Genomic DNA, 24499 nt, shown 5'->3' with positions numbered 1-24499 from the left:
ATCACAAGTACATAAAAGAGTAAAACAACGTCAAGAGAAACATGACTGCATGAGAACCAATAATCTAACACCATGCTGTATGATGGTACATATATGTTGTATGTAATCAGATTACATGCAGTAACAGGGGAGTACTTTTACTTTTGATACTTTAGGTACATTTTCCTGATCATATAAATCTTAGCACGCTGTATGCTGTGTATAGACGTGCATGCATTCATACACTGTACATAAACACTCTCTTCATGCATGTAAAGTAATCTATTACATTAATGACTGAGTACTTTCACCAGCTCTTTTTGCACTCTGTAGCCTTTCGCTGCTCTTGTTTAGTTTACAGGAACAGTTGACGCATGTTGTTGTTGGATTTTATGTTAATTATTCGTGTATTCTTTCACCTGCATCACATTTAAATGTTTGTGTTGAGCTGTTTGTTGTTCAGCTCTGTTTGTTGGTTTTTAGCTGCATGTCAGAAACGTCCAGCCGGACTCACACATCCTGCATGTGTTCACAGTGAGACTTCTGCACTTCTCAGCGCAGGACTTTAACTCGTACTGGAGTATTATTACAGCGCAGTATCGGTACTTTTACTTGAGTACAGGCTGTGAATCCTTCCTCCGGCGCTGAGGACAGCCGTGCTGCTCGCAGCCTCTTTGTTCTCCTCCACGCACAGCAGGGAGACGGATCCGTCCTCACGGTGCAGCTGCAGCCGGGCTCCTCTCTGCTCCATCAGGCCGCGCAGGCGCAGTCGCTCCTCTGTGCGCTCTACTGTTTGCATTGTGTCTGAACTGCCGGCGAGCTTTAAAAATATTATACCCACCGCGGCAATGTCGGGCAGGTCGGTCCGAGCTGAGACCCGGAGCAGGGCGAAAGATGACATCAAGAGGGTTATGGCCGCGATTGAGAAAGTACGAAAATGGTAAGAGGAAGAAGAGGAAAAAGAGGGCTTCGTTATCTAACACGAGAAAGGCTTGCTTGTTGGGGGAGGAGAGGGAAGGAGCGAGCCGGAGTGAGGGATGAAATTGAAAGAAAAGGACGGTTTTTGAACGGGATTCACGGCAGATGTACTTGCAGCTCAGGTGCACCGGGGCGCACTAGTGCGGTGCGGCGGCCCGGCCGTCGTGTGGCCGACGGAGCGAACGCGCAACACGGACCCGGTGTGTTTTTCCTCTCGCTGATTTTAACGGCGAGGGTTGAACCCAGAAGCCATTTCGATGCAGTCACATGAAGCCATTGCTGCCCGCTGCCGAGCTCGTAGCTCGGGCGGCGGTTTTAGGACCGAAACGTCCGATAACTCCGGACTTGGAAACAATTTGACGACGGCGCTCTCGAGTCGGAGTAGTTTAGTCCGTCTGGAGTTTTAAATTAAGCGCTTTGAGTCGCCCTTTAGGTCCGATAGAGAACGAGGCTCGGTGGGGGTTGGGAGAGGGAAGTAGGCTACAGTAGTGCATGGCTGAACACGTAGTGACTCAGTCTGGACGTTTAACTCTAAAATACATTTTTATCTCCAGTTAACGGTTCAAATCCGCACACTGAGCGCGTGAGAACATGCTGTGTTATTTAAATCCCGGCGTGTGACCCCGCCCGGCGGCAGAATTGATGTGATCGTTTTTTATCAGGTGGTTTAATCAAACGTCCCCAGGTCAAAGTAGAAGTTGGTGCTTTTGACAAAAACGTGAATATAACAGATTATTTTAGCTTTTAGACATAAAACTAATGATCAAACTGAATGTCAGACTTTCTTCTTCAACCACACGGCGTAAATTTAATGTTTTTTTTTCGTGTGGTTTATGTTTTTTTTGACACTTTTACACGTTTGTAACCAGAATTTGTTTGATAACTTTAGCTAACTGTGAATGCTACTAGCTAAAAAGTTACTTTACAGTCACTTAGAGACAGAATAAGTACTTTTACTCGAATAATGTACTTAAATACTTGAGTAATCCCATTTTTATACTTAAACTTAATTTGAGACAAATTGTGTGGTCCACTACATTTATTTAACAAATTAGGTTCTTTTCAGTATTAAGACTGTACATACAAAATATATGCAAATATTTTGAAATAAATCCATATGAAACAAAGTTTTAAGTACCCAACAGTGTGTAAAATAGTTTAAATTTAAATAAATATTTTATTGAATTGTGAGTACTTTTACTGTGATTCTTTAAGTACTTTGACTTAAGTGACATGCTCAGCACAAGACTTTTGCTTTTAATGTGTTTCATATCGCAGTATTACTACTTTCATTTATTTGTGTTTCCTCCACCACTGATGAAACAACTCGTCAGCCAATCAGTCAATTAATTCAGCAACAGTTTTGCTAATAAACGCTAAAGTGTTTTTTAAAGGTGTAAATTTACCAGGTCGCTTCACCACAGTGAATATTTGGCTTGAACAGTTTGTGACTGTTGATTGAACATTTGAACATGTGAAAGCTCTTTTTCTTCTGTTTTCTGACATTTTATAGACCAAATGATTCACGGCTGTATATAAAAAATATTTTAATTGTCAGCTAATGTGCTGAAGATTTTCTCTAAAGTGTTAGAAAGCAGAATAAATGCTCTGACGTCTTTAAATGTGCTTCATCTGCAGTGGTGGAGCTGTGTTTGGAGACGTGAAGAATCTTTGGGATTTTAGAGTCTTTTTATCATAACGTGATGTGTTTCCTGCTGCGTTAATCTCTGTGTTTTCCATTCACAGACAGATTTAAGACATTTATTAAGCAGGAAGTCTCCGGCTCCAGGCTCTAAGATATAATAATTGGCTCGGTCTGACTTTTGTTTGACATTTTGTCGACTAACTGGTTAATTGACTAATTAAAAAAAAATCAGGAGATTTAGTCAGTAAGAAAAATAAGTTGCATCTCTGAGAATAATCTTTGTAGTACATTTAAACTCATATCATCATAATAACCACCGGGAGCACATGTTGTTTTCTTTGTAATATTAAACCGTGTTTAAATGTGTTGTTTCAGGAACGACTGTAGTTCTTAGTGCTCTTCACATTATGTGACAGTGTCTTTACTGAGACGTGTTGGGCTAATCATATATGTAATTCTAACAGATTTATTGAGTGAACTTGGTTTTGGCTCCTGCACAGGGAGAAGAAATGGGTGACTGTTGGAGACACGTCCCTTCGCATCTACAAGTGGGTCCCAGTGACGGAGCCCAAATCAGATGATGTGAGTTCGGCCTCAGCTGCGACATTAACTGTCATCAGCAGCGAACCCGTTTTGTTCTGAATGCAGCTGACCGTTTTTTCTCTTTGTAGAAGAACAAGAATAAGAAGAAGGGCAAAGACGAGAAATACGGCTCAGAGCTGACGACCCCAGAGAACAGCTCCTCTCCAGGGATGATGGATATGCATGGTCGGTCCTGGACGTCTTCTTTACTGTCAGCGAGTCCAGTGAAAGTCCAAAACCAACACCGTGTCAGTCCATCGAGCAGTGCTGTCTGACTTCCTGTCTGTGGCTCTCAGCTCAAAACCCATTGGTTCCCACTAAAGACGTAATCTTAAAGAACAGCTCACAAATATACTCTTTCATTTTTAGCTCTGTGACACAGACGAATAATATATCAGGCTTTGGACACACACACAGTTTGTTGTTGGTTTTGGTCTTTTTATGGGTTTGTTGATCATAAAAAAATACAGAATATCACCAGACTTTAAAGTTTAAACAGTCAGACGTTCCTGAAGACTTTTCAAAAACTTTATTTTTTTGAATCTGTTGCTTTTTTTAACGCTGCCTCGTCCTTCCTTGTCTGAAGCCTTTACAACATGCAGCTCTTCATGTAAAAATAAGCTGGTTAGCAGCATGTAAAAGTGTTAACATTGTCTTTCTGAAACCTGTTTTTGCATCAAGCATTTGCGTGTTGAGTAATTTGTAGCTGATGCACCTGAAGGCTTTTCAGCATCTTCTCTGAACGGCGACACCCTGAAGCCAGGCTCACAAGATCAGTGTCCGATAATCTCATAATAAAGTGACTCTCTGTCTTTGCTAGATGACAACAGCAACCAGAGCTCCATCGCTGACTCATCCCCAGTCAAACAGGAAAACAGTTGTAGCACCAGCCCCACCCCAGAGCCCACCACCGTGTCCCACCGCGAGAGCAGCGAGGCCAAGACTGACCAGAGCCCGGACAGCAAGAGGGGTGAGACGCTCGCGCACACCTTCACACAAAGGTTACACCGAGCCCAGTGTGACCAGGGCGCTCCTCGCCGACGCCTCGCAGGCGGCAGCGGCGCGGTGCGGCTGGTCAGCTGGAGGATGAGCCACTTCCTGGCTTTGTTTTCCCGCTCTGTCGTGTAGCGTTGAGACAAACACCATCATTACTTCCTCATAGTTCAGGACACATGCTGGAGACACATGAAGGGGCACAGATGCAGCGCAGCTGTGGCCACGCTGCTCCCCTCGAGACTTCAACCCACAACCTTCTTTCAGGCGTCTCCACCTTCCCCCGTCTGTCGTGCTCAGGCCTCTTTATGTTCATCTGATGCCAGTTTAACAAGCTTGTCTCGTTTCTGAGTGTCAGACGGCGGTCTCACTAACCAGGACTTTGAACAAGTCTGAGGTAGTAAGTCCGGAAAGTGAAAGAGAAAATGTTTTAGAGGAGATTCTTCTCATGTCAGATCAGGCTGTGATAAAAAAAAAATCTAATTCTACTTCTAAAATCTAATTCTATTGTCTGATTGTTTGATATATAAAATGTCAGATTTTAATGGTAAAAATATTCCCAAAGCCAACTGGATTCAAGACCACATCAATAAGCTGGAAAAATGATTTAAGAATTAATTTATTGGTAAAATAGTTGTTTTTTTTTTTTAGAACTTTTTATTTCCTTTTTATCTAGTGAGATCCTTCAGTCCGCTCACGTTTCAGAGGCAAAGATGTGTGAGGGGCAGTCGGTGGATCTCAGCATCCTTCCAGTGTCCATGTGTGGTTCCTGTTCTCAAACATATACCAGTATAAGATTATAAAGCTGTAAATATTCACACATGAGTTAGGTGGAAACGGATCATTTTGAGGCTTTTTCACCTAAAATTGAATTGATCATCAGAGAAAGACCTGGTTTGACCTTTTTATTTATCGTTGGTTTGACTTAAGTCCATGACATTACCGTGCAGTTACTTCACTCGACCACACGGTGTCATTAAAGTGTCAGAAACCGTAACGCCTCACCTGAGCTGAGCAGCGCTCAGCCCTCTGAATTCATCACCTGGTTCTGATGTGCTGATGTGTTTCCATCCTCAGGTAAGACCACCCCGTCATCAGAGACCTCAGAGAGAGCACAAAGTGCCAAGAGAGACAGTCTCTCCTCAGGGGAGAAGGATTCTTCAGACAGCAAAGCCACTCAGGTACGAACTCGACTCATTGGTTTGCTCGAGGACGATTAAACGATCAGTTTCTCCGATGATATCCTCCTGGTGTCACCTGTCCAGGTTTGACTTCTCACTCGCTGAGATGTCCGTCAAACGTCAGGAGCCGCTGCTGTTTATTTCTTAAACTGAAATGTTCGATCGTGTGTGAGCATCACAAACTCCTCTCAGGTTACATTAAAAACCAGGAGTGAAAGTGAATGAAAGTGCAGTTTATAACAGTTATCATGGCTCCTCCAGCTGCAGCCATGATGTCTGCTGCTCTCAGGATATTTATAGTCACATAGAAACAGCAGGACCCTGACTACCAACAGGACCTGCAGAGCATGTGTGTCACTTTGTGCCTGCACAGAAACCACACAGATCTTTCTGTCAGCCGGCTTCCACAAACAGTTTACCGACATTAAAAGTTTTTGTTTGGTTCTGATAAAAGCTTTAAAATCACACAGTGGAACCATAAAATCCAAAACAAACAACACGAGAAACCGAATGATTGATCTGTGATCTGTGATCCATCGCTTTCAGTTCCCCTGAAAGCCTCGTCGTCTGTGTTGAGTTTCTCGTCTCATTCGTTCATTTTCTCAGACTTTCGAACCTCGGCTCAGACGTTCCTCAGCAGGGGGGTAGTATCAGCGGGGTACAGCAGGGGGGCGTCAGGGCTGCAGACACAGGTCGAACTCATGAGGGTCTTTAGTTTATTTCCAACAAAAAGGCCTCAGAAGGTGTAAAAAGTCTCACACTGACCTAATAAAACTCTGAATAAATGTTTTCTCTGGCCTGCAGGCGGCAGTAACGTTACTGATGCTGCGTTTAGTGTCAGACTGTACATCTGCACACTGACAGCAGGAAGCGGTTCAGGTCTTCTCTGGAGTTTCTCGTTATGAGCAGGTGTTGATTTTAGCAAAAACTTTAAATGAACTTAAACGAGCTCATCACCTTTCATCAGTTAATCTGTCCAGGTTGATATCATGAGGGATTATAGCATTAGAGCTGGCAGCACTGACTGAATCACTCTGCCGTGTTGTTCCTGCTGGTTTTAAATCCTACTGAAACACCTCAGACTGTGTGAGCCTGCAGCAGCTGTTAAATTCTGCTGTTTGTGGGATTAAAACGATCTTAAAAAGTCTTCAGTCTGACTGAACCTGCAGAAACTCGGATCAGCTGATGCTTCGTCTAGGTGGAACAGTAAATGTTCTGCTGCCTTCAAGGCTCAGATTGTGTGTCGTTTATTCTGGTTTTCGCAGATGAAGTTAGCATCGTTCTTCTTCTTGTTGCAGGACCTAGAGGAGGAGGCCCCGCCCAGCAAGAAGAGCAAACTGGAGTCCTCGTCTCAGAACTTTGAGGAGAGCTAAACGTTCATTTCTCTCCTTCGCCCTCCTCCTCTCCCTCTGCACCTCCCTCCATTAACTCTAGATAATTTAGGGCTAATGGACACACCAGCTCTCTTCCCACTCCTGTTACTACCCCGCCTCCTCTTCTCCACCCAAACGATACCAAAGGGAGAATGGACGTCTCTCTTCCCTCCCTCCCTCCCTCCCTCCCTCACCCCCTCCCCTCCTGACGGCTGTTTCCCCTCCAGTTTGTCCAAACACTCCTCTGCCACCGAGGGAGAATGGATATTACCTCTGTTCACTGCTCCCCTCCGTGCTTCCTTCCAGTTCTCCACTTTTCACTAATGCCAAGAGAAGCGCTGAACCCGGGGCTGCGATCCCCTCTGTGACCAGGGGGCGGCGCCGTCAGCCGAGCCCAGCCACCGCCAGGCCAGACCACAAACACTGACCTGCATCTGTGACTAAAAGAGTTAACACTGGGGATCTGAGATTAGGACGAGGTCGATCCCGGACGCTGCTCTGAGACCCTTTTAAAACGTTTTACTGCTAATGGTTTAGCTCAGGATACCCGAGAGGCTAACCTGGTCTCAGATCAGCGGCTTCGGGGGGAACCTCCACCCTAAGACCACATCACTTCAATCCTCCCGATTCGCCTCCTGTTAGACTAATGTTCTATATTTGTTTAGGAAATGTTTAGGGTTTTTTTCTCAGGAGGGTCAATGCACTGTTATGGTATGTCACAATCGATCACAGATAGATTTGCTGCTGTAGTGGAAGTCTTTTTTCTCTATCCATGAAAAGTTCTCCATTCACATGTTTTTAAAGTTAGTTTGTGGTTCGTAGAAGAAGAAGAAGATGATGACGACGGTACAGGTCAGGATCAACTCTCGGATAAGTAGTGGATGCGGGCGTAGCTAGCGTAGGTCCTGAAGGCGTGCCTTGAGTTGCTACGAGTAAAAACGTTTTAGGTCAAGCAGGTTTTGAATTACAACTTTGGTGCCAAGTTTTTTTTTGTTTTTTTTTGCCTTATAATCATCACTAATTACTATTATCCAATATTTATATTCAACTACGACAGTTTTTATTTGAAGGAGCAGGTCGACATGTTGGGGAACGGTCCTGCAGAGAGTCAGAGGGGAGGACTGACTCCACTCACGTCTGTATGTTAAACATCGAGCTCGAGCTGGAGAGCTGAGCTCGCTCGGTCTCTGTGCAAAATAATGTTCATTAGTGAGGCTGTTTTTTTACCTCCCAGCAGAACCAGGCTAGCTGTTTCCCACTATTTCCAGTCTTTATGCTAAGCTAAGCTAAGGCTGTAGCTTCAAACACACATCCTCTCATCCAGCTCTCCTTCCCCATAATGTGGAACTGTTCCTTCGAAGCGGTTGGAGACTGGAATTTGAACACTACCCAGAAGCTTTTTAGTTTTGTCTTCTGGAAAGTTTAACATCTGCAAACCTCGTAAGTCAGACTCTCTGCTCACTGGTCTGCGTCTGCTTCAGGTGTCTCTTCTTTCCCTCTAAAGTAGAACCAGACCAGGTGCAGGGGCTGGTTTTCCCGTCTGGTCGCCATCGCCGCTCGTATTTAATCACTCCTCGTCTCCGTTCTGCGTGTCACTACTTACCTTTGACCTGCAAATGTTTCTGTAGCTCCAGACAGAAGGGTCCAGTCTTTTAGCTCAAACATTGGTTCTAATCCTCCTTCAAGGTGCTGTCCACCGGCTGAATCCATACACGCGTGGCATCGAGATCTCGGCTTTGTGCAGATTTGTGCAATTTACTTGAATTTCATAGTGCGGATTCAGACCTGTGACCTCTAATGTACAACCTCACACATGTCAGATTTACTTTGGTTAATCAACGCTTACTTGTGAACATGGATTGGAAACGATTGACTCGCAGACCCATGACGTCATAACCGAAGAGGGGCTGTAGAAAACTTTGACACAGAATTACTTGATCCGATTTCAGCGAATCAGCATTCACATGGATGGAGAGAAAAGAAACTAAAACATGACAATTGTCTCAGTTTAGAGGATGGATTAGCATATACCTCATTCCCAGTCCAGCAGCGCTGGAACTTAAAATGCTATTGTATTGACATTAACAGTTATAAACAGCATTATGTACACTCAGTTTAAAAAAAATCTCACTTATGTTGTAGCTTTCACCTGATTGAGCCGATTGCTTATAGTTTGCTCATAACTGTGTGTTTAAAAAAAAAAAGAGCTGTGAGATATAAAATCTTGTATGTTTTTTTTTTCTTGGGACCATTTTGTTTCACTTTAGATCTTGTACAGATTTATGGTTTGGTTTGACTTATTTATTCCATCAGTAGTGCTTGGTTTTTATCATGTCCAATGGTTTTGTTTTCTTAATAAAATTCACAAAACTTTTTTTGGGTGTTTGTGTTCAGTGTTTGGACGAAAGGAGCCGAGTCAGATTTATCTGTTCTGTTATTAGCTGTATCTCTGCAGTGCTTCCTGTGGTTTGGAGTTGTTTCTTGGCAGAACGCGTTTCCTCAGTGTTTGTGTGTAATAACCAGTCGAGTGTTTCATAACTGAACCAGGATTACTTAAAGGATAACATGAAGGAGCTTTAATTGTACAATTTTGAGGTACTTTTAGGTGAGGGTTTCAATTTTACGCTACTTTCTCCTTCACTGCGTTTCAGGAGGAAGTTGCGAACTTTTATCTCTGACACAAAGTTACTGGTTACTTTACAGGCGGAGTTTTTTTAGAAATAAAACATGCGATTGGTTTATAAAATCTGACTTTTTACTTTTTTGTAATATTTAAGTGAATGTCAATGGCAGGGCTTTGTTTGTAACTGAGTATTTCTACGTGGTGGTATTACTACTTCTACTTTGGTAAAAGATGGTTAACAATCAGTGTCAGAAGTTCCTCCTCACTGATGAACCGAGAACGTGAGTCAATCTGCCGTTCACCTTGGGATTTATCACATTCTGAGGATTTAAAATTTGAGCATGAATCTTTTTTTTATTCTGCAGTAATTAAAACTAACTCCAAAGAGTTGGAAGAAAACATGGTGGAGCAGCGTTTTGTCATCCTGCAGCACAGACTGGAATAACCTCCCAGATATTAGACAAGCTCTAACTGACCACTTCAAAGTCAAAAAGCGTTCCCGTTTGACGCCGCCTGCTCTACTCTGAACTCATCTTCATAAAAGCCTTCATTTAAACTGTTTCTGTTCAGGATCCAAACAGCGTGGACACTGAAATCTTAAACAAATCAAAAGCAGAGCTAAAACTACTGGACGTACATTCAGTAGGTGGTGCAGGGCGGCAGCAAACAGGAGCTTCAGTCTGACTGAAACAATAAGCCTGAATCACTGAGGTAAACCTGGTTTAATCCTCATTTCTGAAACAGTCCTCAGGAGCTCATGAAAAATGGAGCAGGCTCTTTGTGAACCTCTCAGGAGTAAATGGATCTGAGGATGAAACTATAATGAGCAGCACAGCAGCCCATCTACACTGCGCTGTGAGCTAGAAAGTGGCTTTCAATGCTCTCTGAGAGGAGTGAAATAAACACGACGAAACATGAACACCCGCTTTCCTTTCTTAGTATTTCTATTGGACTGCTCGGGGGTCTACAGTACATAGAAAACAGTGACATTTTACACCACGTCAACATCTGTTAAACGGTTTCCAAACCATTTCTAGATGGTGCCTGAAACTGTTACATATAAAACATTACACTAATAATTAGATGCATCACTTATAAAGTACACAATGTTTGAAAGTCTATACAAATGGGCTTTTCCCCCTGGAGTGGAAACCTCCGTATACAATGTCAATCTTATCAACAGGGCAGAAAAATAAAATGTAGTACACATAAAAGCTTTCTTTTGTTCATGGCACTGTGTACACTTTTACCAGAAGGAGGCCTCTGATTAGTATTTACAAAGACTAGTGTCGATGGTTACTCACATCATGTGCTATCATACACTGTTACACTGGAAGATTCAATATGATCCAAAATTGTGCTTCAGAACGAGATAATTCAAACACAGGTGGCGCTACAGGCTTAATTTAAAGGAACGGTTCCACATTTGGGAAATTCACTCGTTCATTTCCTGAGAAGACGAGAAACTCGATTCCACTCTCACATCTGTTCGAAGAGTCACGCTGGACAAAAAAAGTTAAAAATCGTCTTTTTTATTCCACGCATTCCCTTTCCTTGTCAAAACCTGGTGCCTACATTACCCACAATGCAACCCAACCACCGACAGTTTGGCTGGCGATTCGGGCATGTTTTGCTATGTGGCTTTGAGCTGCTAGCGTCAAGCAGAGCCGAGGAGCAGCTGCAGATTTATTCCATTTTCAAACTTGTAGCCTTCAGACTCAAAGGGCGCATATTGCCTCAAGTGATGTCACTTGAGGCAATATGTTAGATTTAAAGCAGCTCCCTACAGAGCCACAAAGGCTCTATACAACTGATTTCTCAAGACCTGCAAACAGGCTGGTATGTATAATCAGCAGTCTCCCTTGGCAAGCAGCTGGTTAGCTTAGCTTAGACAGGAAACGGAAGGGAAACAGCTGTTCAGAAGTAAGAAAATTCACCTATCAGCACCTTTAAATCAAACAATTATTAGTATTTTGGTTTGTTTAACTAAAACAAAAACCAAAGTGTAAAATCAAAAATTCACAAGCTAGCTGTTCCCCCAATTACAGACTTTGTGCTAAGATAAGCTAAGCTAACCAGCTGTAGCTTTGTATTTAGCATACAGACATGAAAGTGGTGTCGGTCGTTTCATCTAGCACTCCGAAAGAAAGCAAACAGGTGAATCTCCCAAAATGTCAAACATTTACTTTGAGAGAGGGCGGCGTGAGAAGGTGCAGCACACACAATCATCTGCGCCGACCTTTTAAGACGAAATCATCACGTTTGTTTCGAATCAGGGCGTTAAAGCGCTCTATGTTTCTGCTGAATCTGTAAAGTGGACAGTGCAAACAAAGTCAGTTTCATCTGGGTTAGTTCCTGTAAGACGAGGCAGAGGCATCCAAAAGCCCACCGACACTACAGCAGTCCTAGTACAGACTACACACCTTTAATCAGTGCTAGCTTATTTCCCTGTAGGAACGTCACTGGTTAGCTAACGATCAGACAATAAATAACAAAATGCAACAATTTCTTCAGTAACCACAACAAATCCTCAGTAACTCAGCGGCAGCGAGTCGGGACGTCAACCTGATCTATGGAGAAATAATTACACAGAAGTGTTTTTCATTGAAAACATCTCATCACAAGGTCCATTTAGTAGCTGTTCTGGAGCTTTTGATCGAGTCTCCACATTGTCATTCCACTGTAGATGAACTTTGAATCTCAAATTTTAAGCCAAAAGACGGGAAAATTTTTAAAGTGCTCGAAAAAGAAAAAGAAAAGAAGAAACTTCAAAACTTAAAATACCACGGCTGGCAAACGATGTGCTGATGAAGACGCTGCGACCGAGATGAAAGCTCCAGAACAGCTCTTCAGTTTAAACCTTTCAGTGAGACTATGACAAAAAAAAAATGATGTTCATAACAGTAAAAAAAGTAAACAAGTAAACTGAACTTCATGTGTTTCATCAGCAGACGGAGTAAAATCAGTTAACTCAGGAATAAACTCCATCCACTGAGGAGGAAAGCCACAAGCAGTCGAAAGCTCTGGATAAAGACAGTAACCTTCAGTCATGTTACAAAGAATTACCACATGTTAACATTTAGGTCGATTACAACGAAGCATCAACGCCACAGAAAAATAATACATAACAATGAATCAGATGAATAAAAAAATCTGAATATTTCCACAAAAAACTGGCGACATTTGAGGAAAAAGGTGGAATATTTGGAAATTAAGTCAGAATGTTATGAGAGAAATGTCATAATGACAAGTGAAGGAGAGTCATGACATTTAAACAATAATACAGTTGTAATATTTCAAGAATAAAGTCGGAAATTTGAGAAAAAAAACGGTGTAAACAGTTACGTCATAATATTTTGAGAATAAAGTCGTATTTCTAGAATAAAGTTGTGATATTTTGAAACTTAAGTCGTTATATTACGAGATTTTACTACTCCATCATAGTAAACAAGGAAAAGAAGGTACGAATGAGTATTTAACTAATATTTACTTTGATTTCTACAGTAAATGTTTTCGTTAGTGATTTATGAATTTTGTCGCAGATCATGAAGGTCTGAGGATTTTAGACTGTTTTTGGATTATTGGAAATATTCTGACTTCTTTCCTCAAATATTAATCTGGCCTTCTTCTCTACGTCTTGTTTTTCCTGACAGTGGCAGGCTGGGAAAAGGACTTGGTAAATTACTGTTCAACATTAAAAACGAGTGACAGTATCGCTCTCTGATTGGTTCGTAGCTGTGCAGCCTGAGGAACGTGAACAGGAGCGTGGAGTCTTACAGGCGCTTCATCTTCCCTTCAGTTCCATCTGTGCTTTGTTTTGTTGCATCATTTTTTTATATAAGAATAATAATAATAAAGCCCCAAAAACAATGTGAAACATCACTAATGCTCAGAAAGAAACTTAAAATGCAAAACAACACGTTAAAAGCAACAAGTGCAGAAGATCCTTTTGTTCTAAACATCAATATTGCACCAAAGCAGCATATTTGGACGAGCATTCTGCGCTACCGTCAGAACGGTTTATCTTCAGAGGAAAGGATTCAGATCAGGACGGTGGCTACCAGTGATATGCATAAATACAGTATAAAAATACAATATGGAAAAATCTGTAGTCAGGCATGTTGGATTGTGGGAAATGTAGTGGGAGGGTAAAAGGTGAGTTGTGTTTAAGGGACGGAGGAAAGGGAGGACATTAAATGCGGGTTTTTGGAGCCTCTAGAAGGTCTGATCATCGTTGCAGGACTCCGTGGCGTGTCCGAAGGCCTCGCAGATGTCGCAGTAGGGCCTCTCGTCGGCCGGGTTGCCGTGATACGTGGTGTGAGGTACAGAGTCGGGGCTTTGGGCCTGAGTGGGACAGTCCTCTGTGTCGTGGAGGTCGAAGCAGTCGCAGATGTCGCAGAACAGACGTGGCGTCGCCTTCTTTTCCTGCTTTGACACACCTTCAACGAAGCTGACAGAGAAAAGAGCGGCGGCTCGTTTAAACGGTCGGCCTGGTCTCTTATTGTCAACAAATCCAACAAAAAGACCAAAACCAACACTGAATGTATCTTCACTGTCCTGCTGCCACAAATTCTCACTAGAGCAGCTAATGTGGATTAATGTACCACTAAAAATAGTCCCTAACGACTGCTTTAATTCCTCCGGTTTGAGTAGCGTTTGGTAAAAACTACAGTGGCTGTTTTAGGATATTACAGTCTACTGGACACATCTTTAAAGATGCTTTAAAGATTTATGTCTTCAGTAGGAAGCAGTGGATTTTGGGCTGAGTGATCCAGCTGCACAAAAGTGTGTCGAAAGTTTTCAGATGTTTATTCTGAACATGAAGCCCCCAAAAAACTCAGTGTGTCATTTTTACACCTCTGTTTCTGTACAGATGAAACAAACTTCAGAGGAGCTGGTAGGTGGATTTGGTCCCCTTTGGACAGAGGCAGGCTGACTGTTTCCAGTCTTTATGCTAAGCTAAGCTAGCCATCTCCTGGCTGATAAAAACAGACAGATGTGAGAGTGGTATCAATCTTCTCATCGAACTGTCGGCATCAAATAAAATAAGTGTTTTTCCCAAAATGTCAAACTGTTCCTTTAAGCAACGTGTGTTTGCTTTGGGAAGCTAGTTTCATTTTCACTCAATCTGGTGGTTACAAACACTTCCAAAAACAAAAATCAAAGAAGAGCAGCAATCGTTGAATATTTCCATCATTTGAAGTGTTTCTTACCCGTCAGTCCCGTCATTGCCGTTGAACTCAGCCAGAGCGAGCTTCTTCAGTTTGACCTTCAGCTCCTCGTTCTTCCGCTGCAGGTCCACAATCACGCTGTTCAGGAAGTTGATCTGATGGAGACAATCAGGACACAGATGAGACCTGAGGACCCTGAGCAGGAGCAGACTGACAGAAAGTATTTTGGGAGGCGTCCTGACAGTCTTACTTGTCCCTCAGCGAACTCCTTCTCCTCCCTCAGCTGCTCCAGAGCTGCATCGCCTGCAGAGGTGAACCAGAAAGAACAGGTTGACGAAGAGTCCTCCAGAACAGAGTGCATGCTCATCATGCTCATCATCATCGTCATCGTCATCTCCTCACCTGAGGGTGGAGCTTCGACGTCTTCTCCCCCTGCGACCTGCGTTCCCATGAGCCTTTGCTCCAGACTGTGGACACGGCTCTGCAGCTGAGCTTTGTCTCGCTCCAATGTCTCCACGGCCGCCTGCAGGGTCTTGGCCACGGCGTTTTCTCCTCGAAGCACCGCAATCTGCAGTGACGGACAAAACCTTTAAATCCCTCACGCCGAGACAGAAGTGACGGAAATAAAAGTTGCGTGAGTACCTCGTTCCTTAGAGTTTCCAGTTCCCGGTCTTTGTCGGAGATTAAGGCTCCAGTGGATTTCTGGAAGTTTGTGTCTCCCTCCGTTTGCTGATTCGAGATGGTCTCTCTGTAGAAAAAAGGACGTTTAGAGAGCAGAAATATGTCGAATGCTCTCAAACGGCACCAAACTCTCTTCATTTAAAAAGAGCTGAGAAGTAAATCAAATATTTAACAACTGGACAGAAATCAGTATTTTACCTGCATCATTTCCATGAGTTCCACTGGGGGGAACTTCTATAATCCTGGTTTTGTTCCTGACACTTTTCACAGCGTTGCCCTGAGTTTCACCTCTCAGGCTGCCCTAACACTGCTCCTGCTCCATGTTACATATTAATTTTATGCAGATTTTAAGTGCCTGCTCACACTGGAAAAGTTACATACAGCAATGAAGCACACTCAAAATATCTTTTGAGTGTCTAACACTGTGTAAAGTACAAGAGATATGGACGAACTTCTCACAGCTGGACAAAATTAAAAAGTATAGTAGTATAAAACAGTATTCTATAAAGACGCCTGCAGTTTACACTGTTCATAATTACTGATGAGAAAGGGCTGAAAAACAACAGCTCCTCAATCAATCAATCAATCAAACTTTATTTCTATAGCGCCTTCCAACATCCAAAAGGAGCACAAGGCGCTTAACAAAGAAAAATAAAAACAACAAATGAATAAAATAAATTAAAACAAGTAAAAAGAATTTTAAAAAACACACAGTCAGAAACAGAGTTAGCATTAAATGCCAGGCCAGTACATGTGCGATTTAAGATGACATTTAAAAGCATTAAGATCAGAGATAGTCTGCAACTGTGGTGGAAGAGAGTTCCAGAGTTTAGGGCCGTAAACAGCAAAAGAGCTGTCTCCATACCTCCATAGCTCCTGACATTTACTTTATGTATAATAGAAGAAGAAGAAAAGAAGATGCTTGAACATCAATCAAAGCTACAGCAGCTGAGGACAAGAACTGATGTTTGATGATCACTTATTTCTTAATCTCTTTGCATGTTTTATATAATTTAGTTTTATTCTAATCTAATTTTGTGGTGTTTGGTTTGAGGTGTAAATACAGCCTTATCTCAGTCTCAGCTTTCTATCATTTACGGGGTTAAAGGTCCTCTGTAGTTTTCTTGCAGATGATGCTTCTCACTAAAACACATTGTGTGCATCTTTGAGGTCTAACGAACAACTTTAATGCATTTCCTTCCTCGTGTTGGCTAGCTTGCAGTCTTCTTCTTCACTGCCTGTGCTGGTGCTTTGTTTCTTTGCGCGATACCGCCACCAACTGTCGATCATTGGAACAGTGTGAAATTGCGATTCAAAACGATTTGACTGTTTATCAGCCACTCATCAAAACAAGGCTCCGTGGTGGTCAAACTCCTCAGGGGACTGTTAATATAAATCAACATAAATAAATAGCTTGTTAGACTTCACTGCACCCCCTCCACTTGTGAAATCAACCTGACTTCACTGGAAATTCAGGTTCCAGCATAAAAACAACCTTAACATGTAAATGATGCTGATACTGATGCTGAAGTTTAGGATTCACTATAAATTCAAAACCAAGGAGCATCTTAGCTGTGGCTCAGTGCAGACCGCTGACACCCAGCTGTGTCTTTGATAAATGAAACTGGATGCGAAGCAGCTCGTTTCACTGAATCACATCTCCTGTCTCTCTCATGTTTATGTCTATTATTTCTGCTCTAATTGAACATCACCTCTTTGTTTCCCTCAGGCCAACAGCACAGAGCTGTCAGCTGCTCTTCACATCCCTTTTCCTTCACTTTGCTGCTCAAATCTGAGCTCACACGCACGACTTTGATCCAAACTGTCGTCCTGCCTCGGCCGTCTATCATCCGCACTTGATTAAACATTCACTCTCTGCTGAAGTGGCTGCTCTGAGGCAGCGGTGGGATGTTTTAATCCTCTGATTGCTGAGCTGAGACATGTGACTCGACACGAGGTTTCTGTTCTGAGAAAGGGGCTTAAAATAAGACCAAACAAAGTCAATGAATAGATGCTCTCGCCACATTTAAAACGTGTTCATCTAACAGTCCTGTCAGATATGAAAAAGTGTCCGGAATAAACTCTGTTGTTGCTCAGATACAGACGGAGGTGAAAAGTGCTCAGATCATTTATTTAAAGGTGGGGTGAGTCATTCTGCAGAAAGATGGCTGATATTACCGTCTCACCTTCATCATGATATGATTACACGTTAGCATGCCAGATTTACCGTCCCTCCCAATCCACCCATCGCCCCGCGGACTGTGCATGAGCGCCACCTGTTGCTGATTGGCTGGAAGTGTTTATGTTTGCTTCCCATTCACAGAACCAGGGTTGAGTACACACACAGGACGGACAGCTAGCCGACTGTGATGAAATATTCAACGATAACGTAGAAATACCAGATGTTGCTTAGGTAAAGTATCATCAGTAAAACACGCCAAAAGTAAAAGTTCTCATTACGCAGAATGGCTCCTTTCACATTGTTATGTTATTATAGATTACATCCTTATATTTTAATCACAAAAGAACACAAGCCGAGCATTTATTGTTATTATTGTTGAGCCAATTGTGGATACTCTGTATTCTACTGGGTAGACAGTTCATGTAGTACTGCTTTGCATCATTGATGAATATCATGTTTTTATATATACTAAGAAAATACTGTTCAATAAATGCAATAAAATAAAAAGTGGAAAAATTCCCACTGCACAAATGCATGAAAATGGAAATACTATCAGTAAAATACAAGTAAGTCAAAATTGTATTTAAGAACAGTAATTGAGTAAATGTACTTGATTAAATTCCACAACACTTAGTGGTTGTACACAAGTTACAGATGATTCATTGGAGGAAGTACTAAACGCAATAAATGTCTCAAATCTGCATACAGCTACATTTTAATATGTTCTTATCAATTAATTAACTGCAAACGTACTATTTAATAGAAATCTGAAAGTGACATTAAGTCACTTGTTTTTGTGATTACATAAAGGCAAAACTGGATCAGAGCATATTAAAGAGTGAGAACATGACTGAAATACAGTATATTTTCACACATTTCCTAGTTTTCTTACCTGGTCTTCATGTCTGGCTGCTGAGTGTTACGGTCCTCATTGAGCTGAGAGGCAAATACACACAAATAAAGAGGCATTGAAATAGAAGCTGAGGCCGTCTGAGCTTTAAGAGTTCAGTCACAGCAGGAAGTAAATCCTCGCCACGCCAAAACCTATTAATCAAATCAGCGTTTCTGACTCAACAAACCCTGATCTGTACCAGGATGGAGGGAATCGTTTATATAATAAAAGGTCGGTACCTCCTCGAGATGCTGAGACTTCTGGGTGGCCAGCTTCAGCTCCTCGCTGAGGGGGGAAAGAAAGAAAGGAGGTGACACACCATCACTGCTGTATGCTTAAATCTGAAGCGGTGCAACATCTGTTAAACATGCACACAAACATCACTAACACGCGCTGACATGCACCCACAACAGAACTGAATGCAGTTTCTCCTGCTTAGATTTACTGCAGTGTGATCCAGACACACTGTGCGTAAAGTATGTCAGTGGCAGGGTGCATCGATCATGAGCTGGAAAGTGCTGCTGCATGTCAGATAAACCTGCACTGCTCTGTGAAAACATCAGAAAGCCTTTTACCGCTTCACTCTGAGCTGCAACGATAAGTCCATTAATTGATTAGCTGATTGAAAAGCAACCAGCAGGTATTTTGAGAACCAATTAACTATTTAAGTCATTTTGTATTTCCTGCCTTTATCTTCTTTATACGATTAGAAATTGAATATGCTTGTTTTTCTAAATTGTTGGACAGGAAAAACTGCTCTTTAGCTGCTAAATGCTCCACTATGTTCACCAGCTGGTCTCTAACTGTGTCTGTCAGTTGTTTGCTGCTTGATCTTTAAAGCAAAGCGCTGTTATCTGGTCTAATGTTTAAGAATTCGTCCAGTTTTTCCAGCAAAATCAGTTTGGACTACGGCCACAACAGTAACAGTAAATGTCGTGCATGACTGCACTGATACAGATATAATCTACAGACTAATTCTCATCATTCAAAAGCCATCTGTTGGTCTATTTCTGCTGCTTATGTAGACTTGTACACCGTCCCATTTTAAACATCTTAAAGGATTTGACAGCTGCAAAACCTGCAGTGGTTTATACTCTGCAAAGCTATGATACAGTAATGACAGCACGCATGCTTCCCCGACTGAAAAATACCACCAGGATGTTATAAAACCGATACTGTAATATGCGCATATAATCAAATTTGGACGAAGAGGCAGTAGCATAGACAGCGTTGTCTGGGAATTTATGAATCTGGATATTTTTGGATGCTGGAAGCGAATCATTTGCTGGAGAAATTGAAATTAGCTCCATGTGGGTCATTCTTAGGATTTGTGTCAAAGGAAGAACTCTGAAGCTACGTGTGACTAATAGCCCGGTCTGAGCACCATCTGGGTGAAATATTTCACTGCTTGCTGTATAATTACATTGGCCATGCCTCCATAGCATCCACTCAAACACAACTGGGAGGCGTTAAAGGGAAACTGCATTATAAAATACATGGTTTATTGCATAGACTTTGCAAATGAAGCATTACTGCTGTGGCAAACTGGATTACTCCATGTCTGCCACTTGTATTCTCTATGCGGGTGTAAACAGGAACAGGCTCGCATGGACAAACGCTCTATTCAAGCAGAACTGCAGATGTGAGAGTGAAGCAGCTGAAGCTTCTCCAATTTTACTTGTGAAATTGTTTCGTGCATCATCTAAAATTTAACAGGGTTTATTATTGCAGGAGCAGTAATAAAGCTCCATGTCTCACCAAACACAAATTAAACTGAAAAAACTGCCTTCTACGTCTACACCTACAGACACATGGATCAAACCACAAGAAATCTTAAAGGAGTATATGAATGAATGAATGAATGAATGAATAATGAATGAATAATGAATACATATTTACATAGGTCTGTATACTCCTTCTACCATTATCACCACGCACAGCTCCTCCTTACACCGTCCCTCATGTACATCTCCCTGTATCGTATATCTGCAATTCCCACCCTTTGTTTTGTGTATTGTCTCTGTAAAAAAAAATTATATTAACTGCTGGCTTTAGCAGACAAACCAATCAGGATTTAACCTCCAGCAGCACCAAAAACCAGATAAAAAACAGAACACGCATCTGAGTTATGGTGCTTACAGCTGTTCTCTCAAATGCCACAAAAGCCACATTGATTCCACACACACACGCACACGCACACACACACACACACACACACACACACACACACACACACAGTTTAACACAGAAACACACACTCTGATGTCATAGTGTGAATAGCGGCCATGTTGGAGCCAGGCAGGCATAGGAGGAGAGACGGAGCGATTACATAACAGCAGGAGACTGAGGAAGGACGCGTCTCAGAAGGATGGAGCAACACAACGCTGGGACAAGACAGTATGAGGGTGGAGGGAAGGGAAATGTGACAAAGCTGGAGATATGTTTAACATGATTCCTCCATCTAAGACTTCTGAGTCTTGAACCCCCACAGAACAGCAGACAAATCTGAGGATGACGCTGCTCTTGTTTCAATGTAACTGAGGACATTTGTTGACATTTCTGTCTCCATCTGCTGCTCCTCCTTCAGGAAGCTACACATTGATGACTGTAATTCAGCCAGTCAGATCCATCTGCAGCTGTGACATCACAGCTCAGGGGTCCGATGACTCGGGGGGGGGGGGGGGTGGCAGGATGACGTAAAGACACAAAAACACACGTGTACAAACACACCACATACTTGTATGCAAACACAGAGAGGCACAAGACAGCTTCACGCACGCACGCACAGTCTATAAATAGACCTTTTTATGCCAACACCATGAAAGCCACGAAAGTAGTCGGAAATAAATCTTGCTTCATCACGTTCACTCTTATCCATCCACAGAGGTCTTAAGATAAGATAATCCTTTTTTTGCAGTGTTACAGCAGCAAAGGGGATCATGTAATCGTAAGAAGCATCAGTAAAGCATGTAAAAAGACGACCATGGCAGTGTTTTTAGATGATTTCATTTTCCATTTACAGCTTTGCATCACAGCAAACCATTTTGCACCAAAATGGTCTGAATGCATTTTCACACATTTTTCACCACTAAGGGACAGATTTTCATGGCGGCACAATGACCAACGCAAGACTATGACGTCTGCTTTGCCCGGTGCAGAGTGCACGGCGCACAGGTGGAGGCAGCGCACAGCGAGTTGCTGATGTTCTGGTTAACGATGACTCTGACTTGGACTTGGTGCTGAGAATAAACCACTCAGAAACAACAACGTCAATCTAGTGCCTCTTTGGTGATTTTATCTACAAGAACAAACTGAACACTTGGATGAAGATGCATTTAAATCAGCATCAAACATAATATTTAATGTTGTTAAATCAGGACACCAGTAAATCTGCATTAAGTCTGCATTGTGTCTAAAAGAATAGGAGTGATCATTCAGTTGCTGTTGTCCACAGCTGGTTTTATACTGTGTGAAAATCTCCTCCTTCAGTTCTTTAAACCCCTGCAGCCATATGAAGGCAGCAGGGCACATTCTGTACATTGATAAATCTGCAGCTTCTGATTTGAGCAGAGCAGCGTCCGAGCGCTGTGTCGTCACACATGTGTTTACCTTCATTAAATCACCTAATGCGCAATAACCACACACACGTGGACGCACATTGGAGGGGTCAATTATGGCTCATTATCTTTGTTTATGTGGGAGACATCGGATCACCAGTTTATTAATCCCGTGCGTCATGACCTCCTTTCTAACTTTCTTTGCAGTTTTTGTTTCATGCTCAGTATTTTAAAACATATTACGGTGCAAACGCTCCTGGATCAAAGTATTTATATTACAGTTATCAAATGCCAGTGAAGCGTTGGGGGGGGTCTGCTTGTTTGCTGTCTTACTGGGAGTTTGATGGATGATTAATGTCAGTTTGGTATCTATGTGGTCCCATTAATCTGACTCCAGGTAACTCTAAAGTTGTCTGATAGCCCAACACTGGTTACCACACAACGATAATGCGACTTTGACAGACTAGATGTTCACTGTGATGGGTGAAACAACCCAAGCTGCTTGATTTCAGTTCATGGAAACCAGAGGCTGCCTGAAGAGAAGAAACCGTACATCCGGAAGTCTAAAAACTGCAACGTGCATTTGAAAATGTTCAGCAAAAGGATTTACAACATTGTGAACAAACATTTTCAGGGACTCATGGTTTAGAAATGTTTATATAGAAGCCATAATACCCGAGGGGGTTTTCTCCCTGTGATTATTATTATTATTGTGCATTGTACTCCACTCCACCATCATATGCATAATCACATAATAGCACCCTCTGGCTAATTATGGGCTTTACACAGCAATTTATAGCATATTTACAAGTGGAAGCATCTCTCTGGAGAGTTACAGATGGAGCCACCTTAATAACACATTTGACAATTCAGTGTTAGACCAAAGCAGACAGTTTTACATATTTAAATCACTGAAAGCAATTAAGTTGAGCCACACTTGTACAGTCCTTTCTTTGTGCTAAATTCCAGCTGGAAAAGCAGACTGGATTTTTAATCATCAGCATACTGTAGACCCCACAGGACAACTTTACCACACCGTCTAATGAACCGGCTGACTGGGTCACTTTTAGTGGAGACCCAGGCCAGGAAAAAACACATTAGTTATCCTCAGTACTCACATTTCCTTGCAGAGGACGCCGATTCGCTGGTTTTCTGAGCTGCTTCGCTCCTTCGACAGACTGAGTTCTTCCTGGTATTTGGAGTTCTGCTGTTTCAAAGCCTCGAGCTGAAGAGAAACAGACACAGACGGAGGAAAGAGGGTCATAAAGAATATATAAAACCCTAATTAGAACAGCAAAGGACATTACAGGAGGGATCATTTTTCTCTTTTGCTCATCTTAATAGTATATTCACAGATAAAATGTTGTAACACTCAGACTGGATTTATTCCTCTATTGGAGGTGTGATGACCACCTGCGCTGGTCAGTGATTTTAATCCTGTAATCCAATCAGATGTTATACATATGTTGGTAATTTTCCAAATACACCCCAGAAATAATTACCGCAGTATGACAACAGAAAAAATTAAAGCAATCAGGAGTACAAGAGCTCATCAATCCATTAAAGAGTTTGCTGAATCAGCTGTTAGCACTGTAACCACCACCATACAGACATACATTACTGGATCACTGTAAAACTGAAGAAAACTTAAAAATGTGACGATTCTGCAGCGTCTTTTTTCTGATTTCTGAGTGAATTTATGCGCTTTTATTCATGACGGACATCAGAGATAACATCCTAACAAACAAGCAAAGTGTCCCCATTAAAAGGTTAGTCAAGGTTTGCACTACTCTTTACACAGCCTGTTAACAACAGCAGTGTAAAACAGCTGGATCTGTTGATTTTATCAGTGTTATCCAGCATTTTCTGTAAAAAAGAAATATATTAAACAATTAATCAATTATCAAAATAGATGCTGATTGGGGCAACACCCAAAGCTTAGGGGTTAAAACTCTGACCACGAACTACAACGTCTCCTTTGTTGCATCTCTTCCACTCCTTTCCTTTCATCTCTCAACTGTCTGTAATTAAAAAAACAACCCACCAATCAATTAATCAGATAATCGTTATTAAACACCAGAAACATGTATTTAACTTCATATTCCCGAAAAGCTGCATTCAGACAAGAGAAATTTTGGGTCATTAGTAAGGCCTTGATGTTCGTGATGAGTCAGCAGACAGCAGAATGCGTTCAATCCATGTGAATTTAAAAATAGAAGGTCCAGCTACGTCAGATCCTCCAACTTCACCTCATGAAAACTTTGTGTTTCTCATTCGAGTCGGATAACTGGGATCCAAAATGCATCTCATGAATCGTTTGCGAAACTGCGTTTCAGACACGTGCAGCTTTAAAATAGCAATAGTCAATAATTAATTAACAAGTATGACTTTTCAATCAATGGCTCTGCTGAAACTGGCTTGAGATTAAAGAGAAAAAAGCTCATGTGTTACGATGCACACAGTGAGCCGTCTGCAGCGTGCTCCTGTTGGCACATTAACACATTGTCAAGTGTGTCATCAACTGTGTTTTGGATGCCTTCACACAAGTTTCTGACTTTTCAGCATCCTAATATTTATCTACTTTATCTCACATACACAAATACAGAATGCACACAGGCTATCCACTGAATCACAGGCAGGCTGCATCACGAAATCTCACATC

The 24499-nt window shown here is 42.0% G+C and overlaps 2 protein-coding genes across 3 annotated transcripts in view; one reads left to right on the top strand and one right to left on the bottom strand.

The window, feature by feature from the left end:
- Positions 1 to 739: 739 nt before the first annotated feature.
- On the top strand, positions 740 to 9104 carry bcl7a (BAF chromatin remodeling complex subunit BCL7A). Its single transcript, XM_041960122.1, has 6 exons — positions 740 to 919; positions 3103 to 3184; positions 3274 to 3370; positions 4005 to 4154; positions 5255 to 5358; positions 6657 to 9104. The coding sequence occupies exons 1-6, from the start codon at positions 828 to 830 to the stop codon at positions 6729 to 6731; spliced, it is 600 nt and encodes a 199-aa protein (XP_041816056.1). The 5' UTR covers positions 740 to 827; the 3' UTR covers positions 6732 to 9104.
- Positions 9105 to 10305: 1201 nt separating this feature from the next.
- clip1b (CAP-GLY domain containing linker protein 1b) overlaps positions 10306 to 24499 on the bottom strand; it is a 33877-nt gene continuing 19683 nt past the window's right edge. For both annotated transcript variants that reach the window (XM_041960445.1, XM_041960446.1), the window contains 8 exons: positions 22956 to 23062; positions 18520 to 18565; positions 18281 to 18324; positions 15168 to 15273; positions 14928 to 15093; positions 14776 to 14828; positions 14568 to 14680; positions 10306 to 13804 (listed from right to left, as the gene is read on the bottom strand). In XM_041960445.1, coding sequence (XP_041816379.1) covers positions 13570 to 13804; positions 14568 to 14680; positions 14776 to 14828; positions 14928 to 15093; positions 15168 to 15273; positions 18281 to 18324; positions 18520 to 18565; positions 22956 to 23062 — 870 coding nt within the window. In that variant the 3' untranslated portion in view covers positions 10306 to 13569. The remainder of the gene's footprint in view (positions 13805 to 14567; positions 14681 to 14775; positions 14829 to 14927; positions 15094 to 15167; positions 15274 to 18280; positions 18325 to 18519; positions 18566 to 22955; positions 23063 to 24499) is intronic.

This window comes from Chelmon rostratus, chromosome 19 (assembly GCF_017976325.1).
Source record: "Chelmon rostratus isolate fCheRos1 chromosome 19, fCheRos1.pri, whole genome shotgun sequence".
Lineage (NCBI taxonomy): Eukaryota > Metazoa > Chordata > Actinopteri > Chaetodontiformes > Chaetodontidae > Chelmon > Chelmon rostratus.
The sequence above is the reverse complement of the archived record's forward strand: the minus strand, read 5'-3'. Positions and strand labels throughout refer to the sequence as shown.

Coding starts and splice junctions, on each gene's coding strand:
- bcl7a (XM_041960122.1), top strand. CDS start 828: ATGTCGGGCAGGTCGGTCCGAGCTGAGACCCGGAGCAGGGCGAAAGAT. Junction 3,371..4,004: donor AGGGATGATGGATATGCATG/GTCGGTCCTGGA, acceptor TGTCTTTGCTAG/ATGACAACAGCAACCAGAGC. Junction 4,155..5,254: donor GAGCCCGGACAGCAAGAGGG/GTGAGACGCTCG, acceptor TTCCATCCTCAG/GTAAGACCACCCCGTCATCA.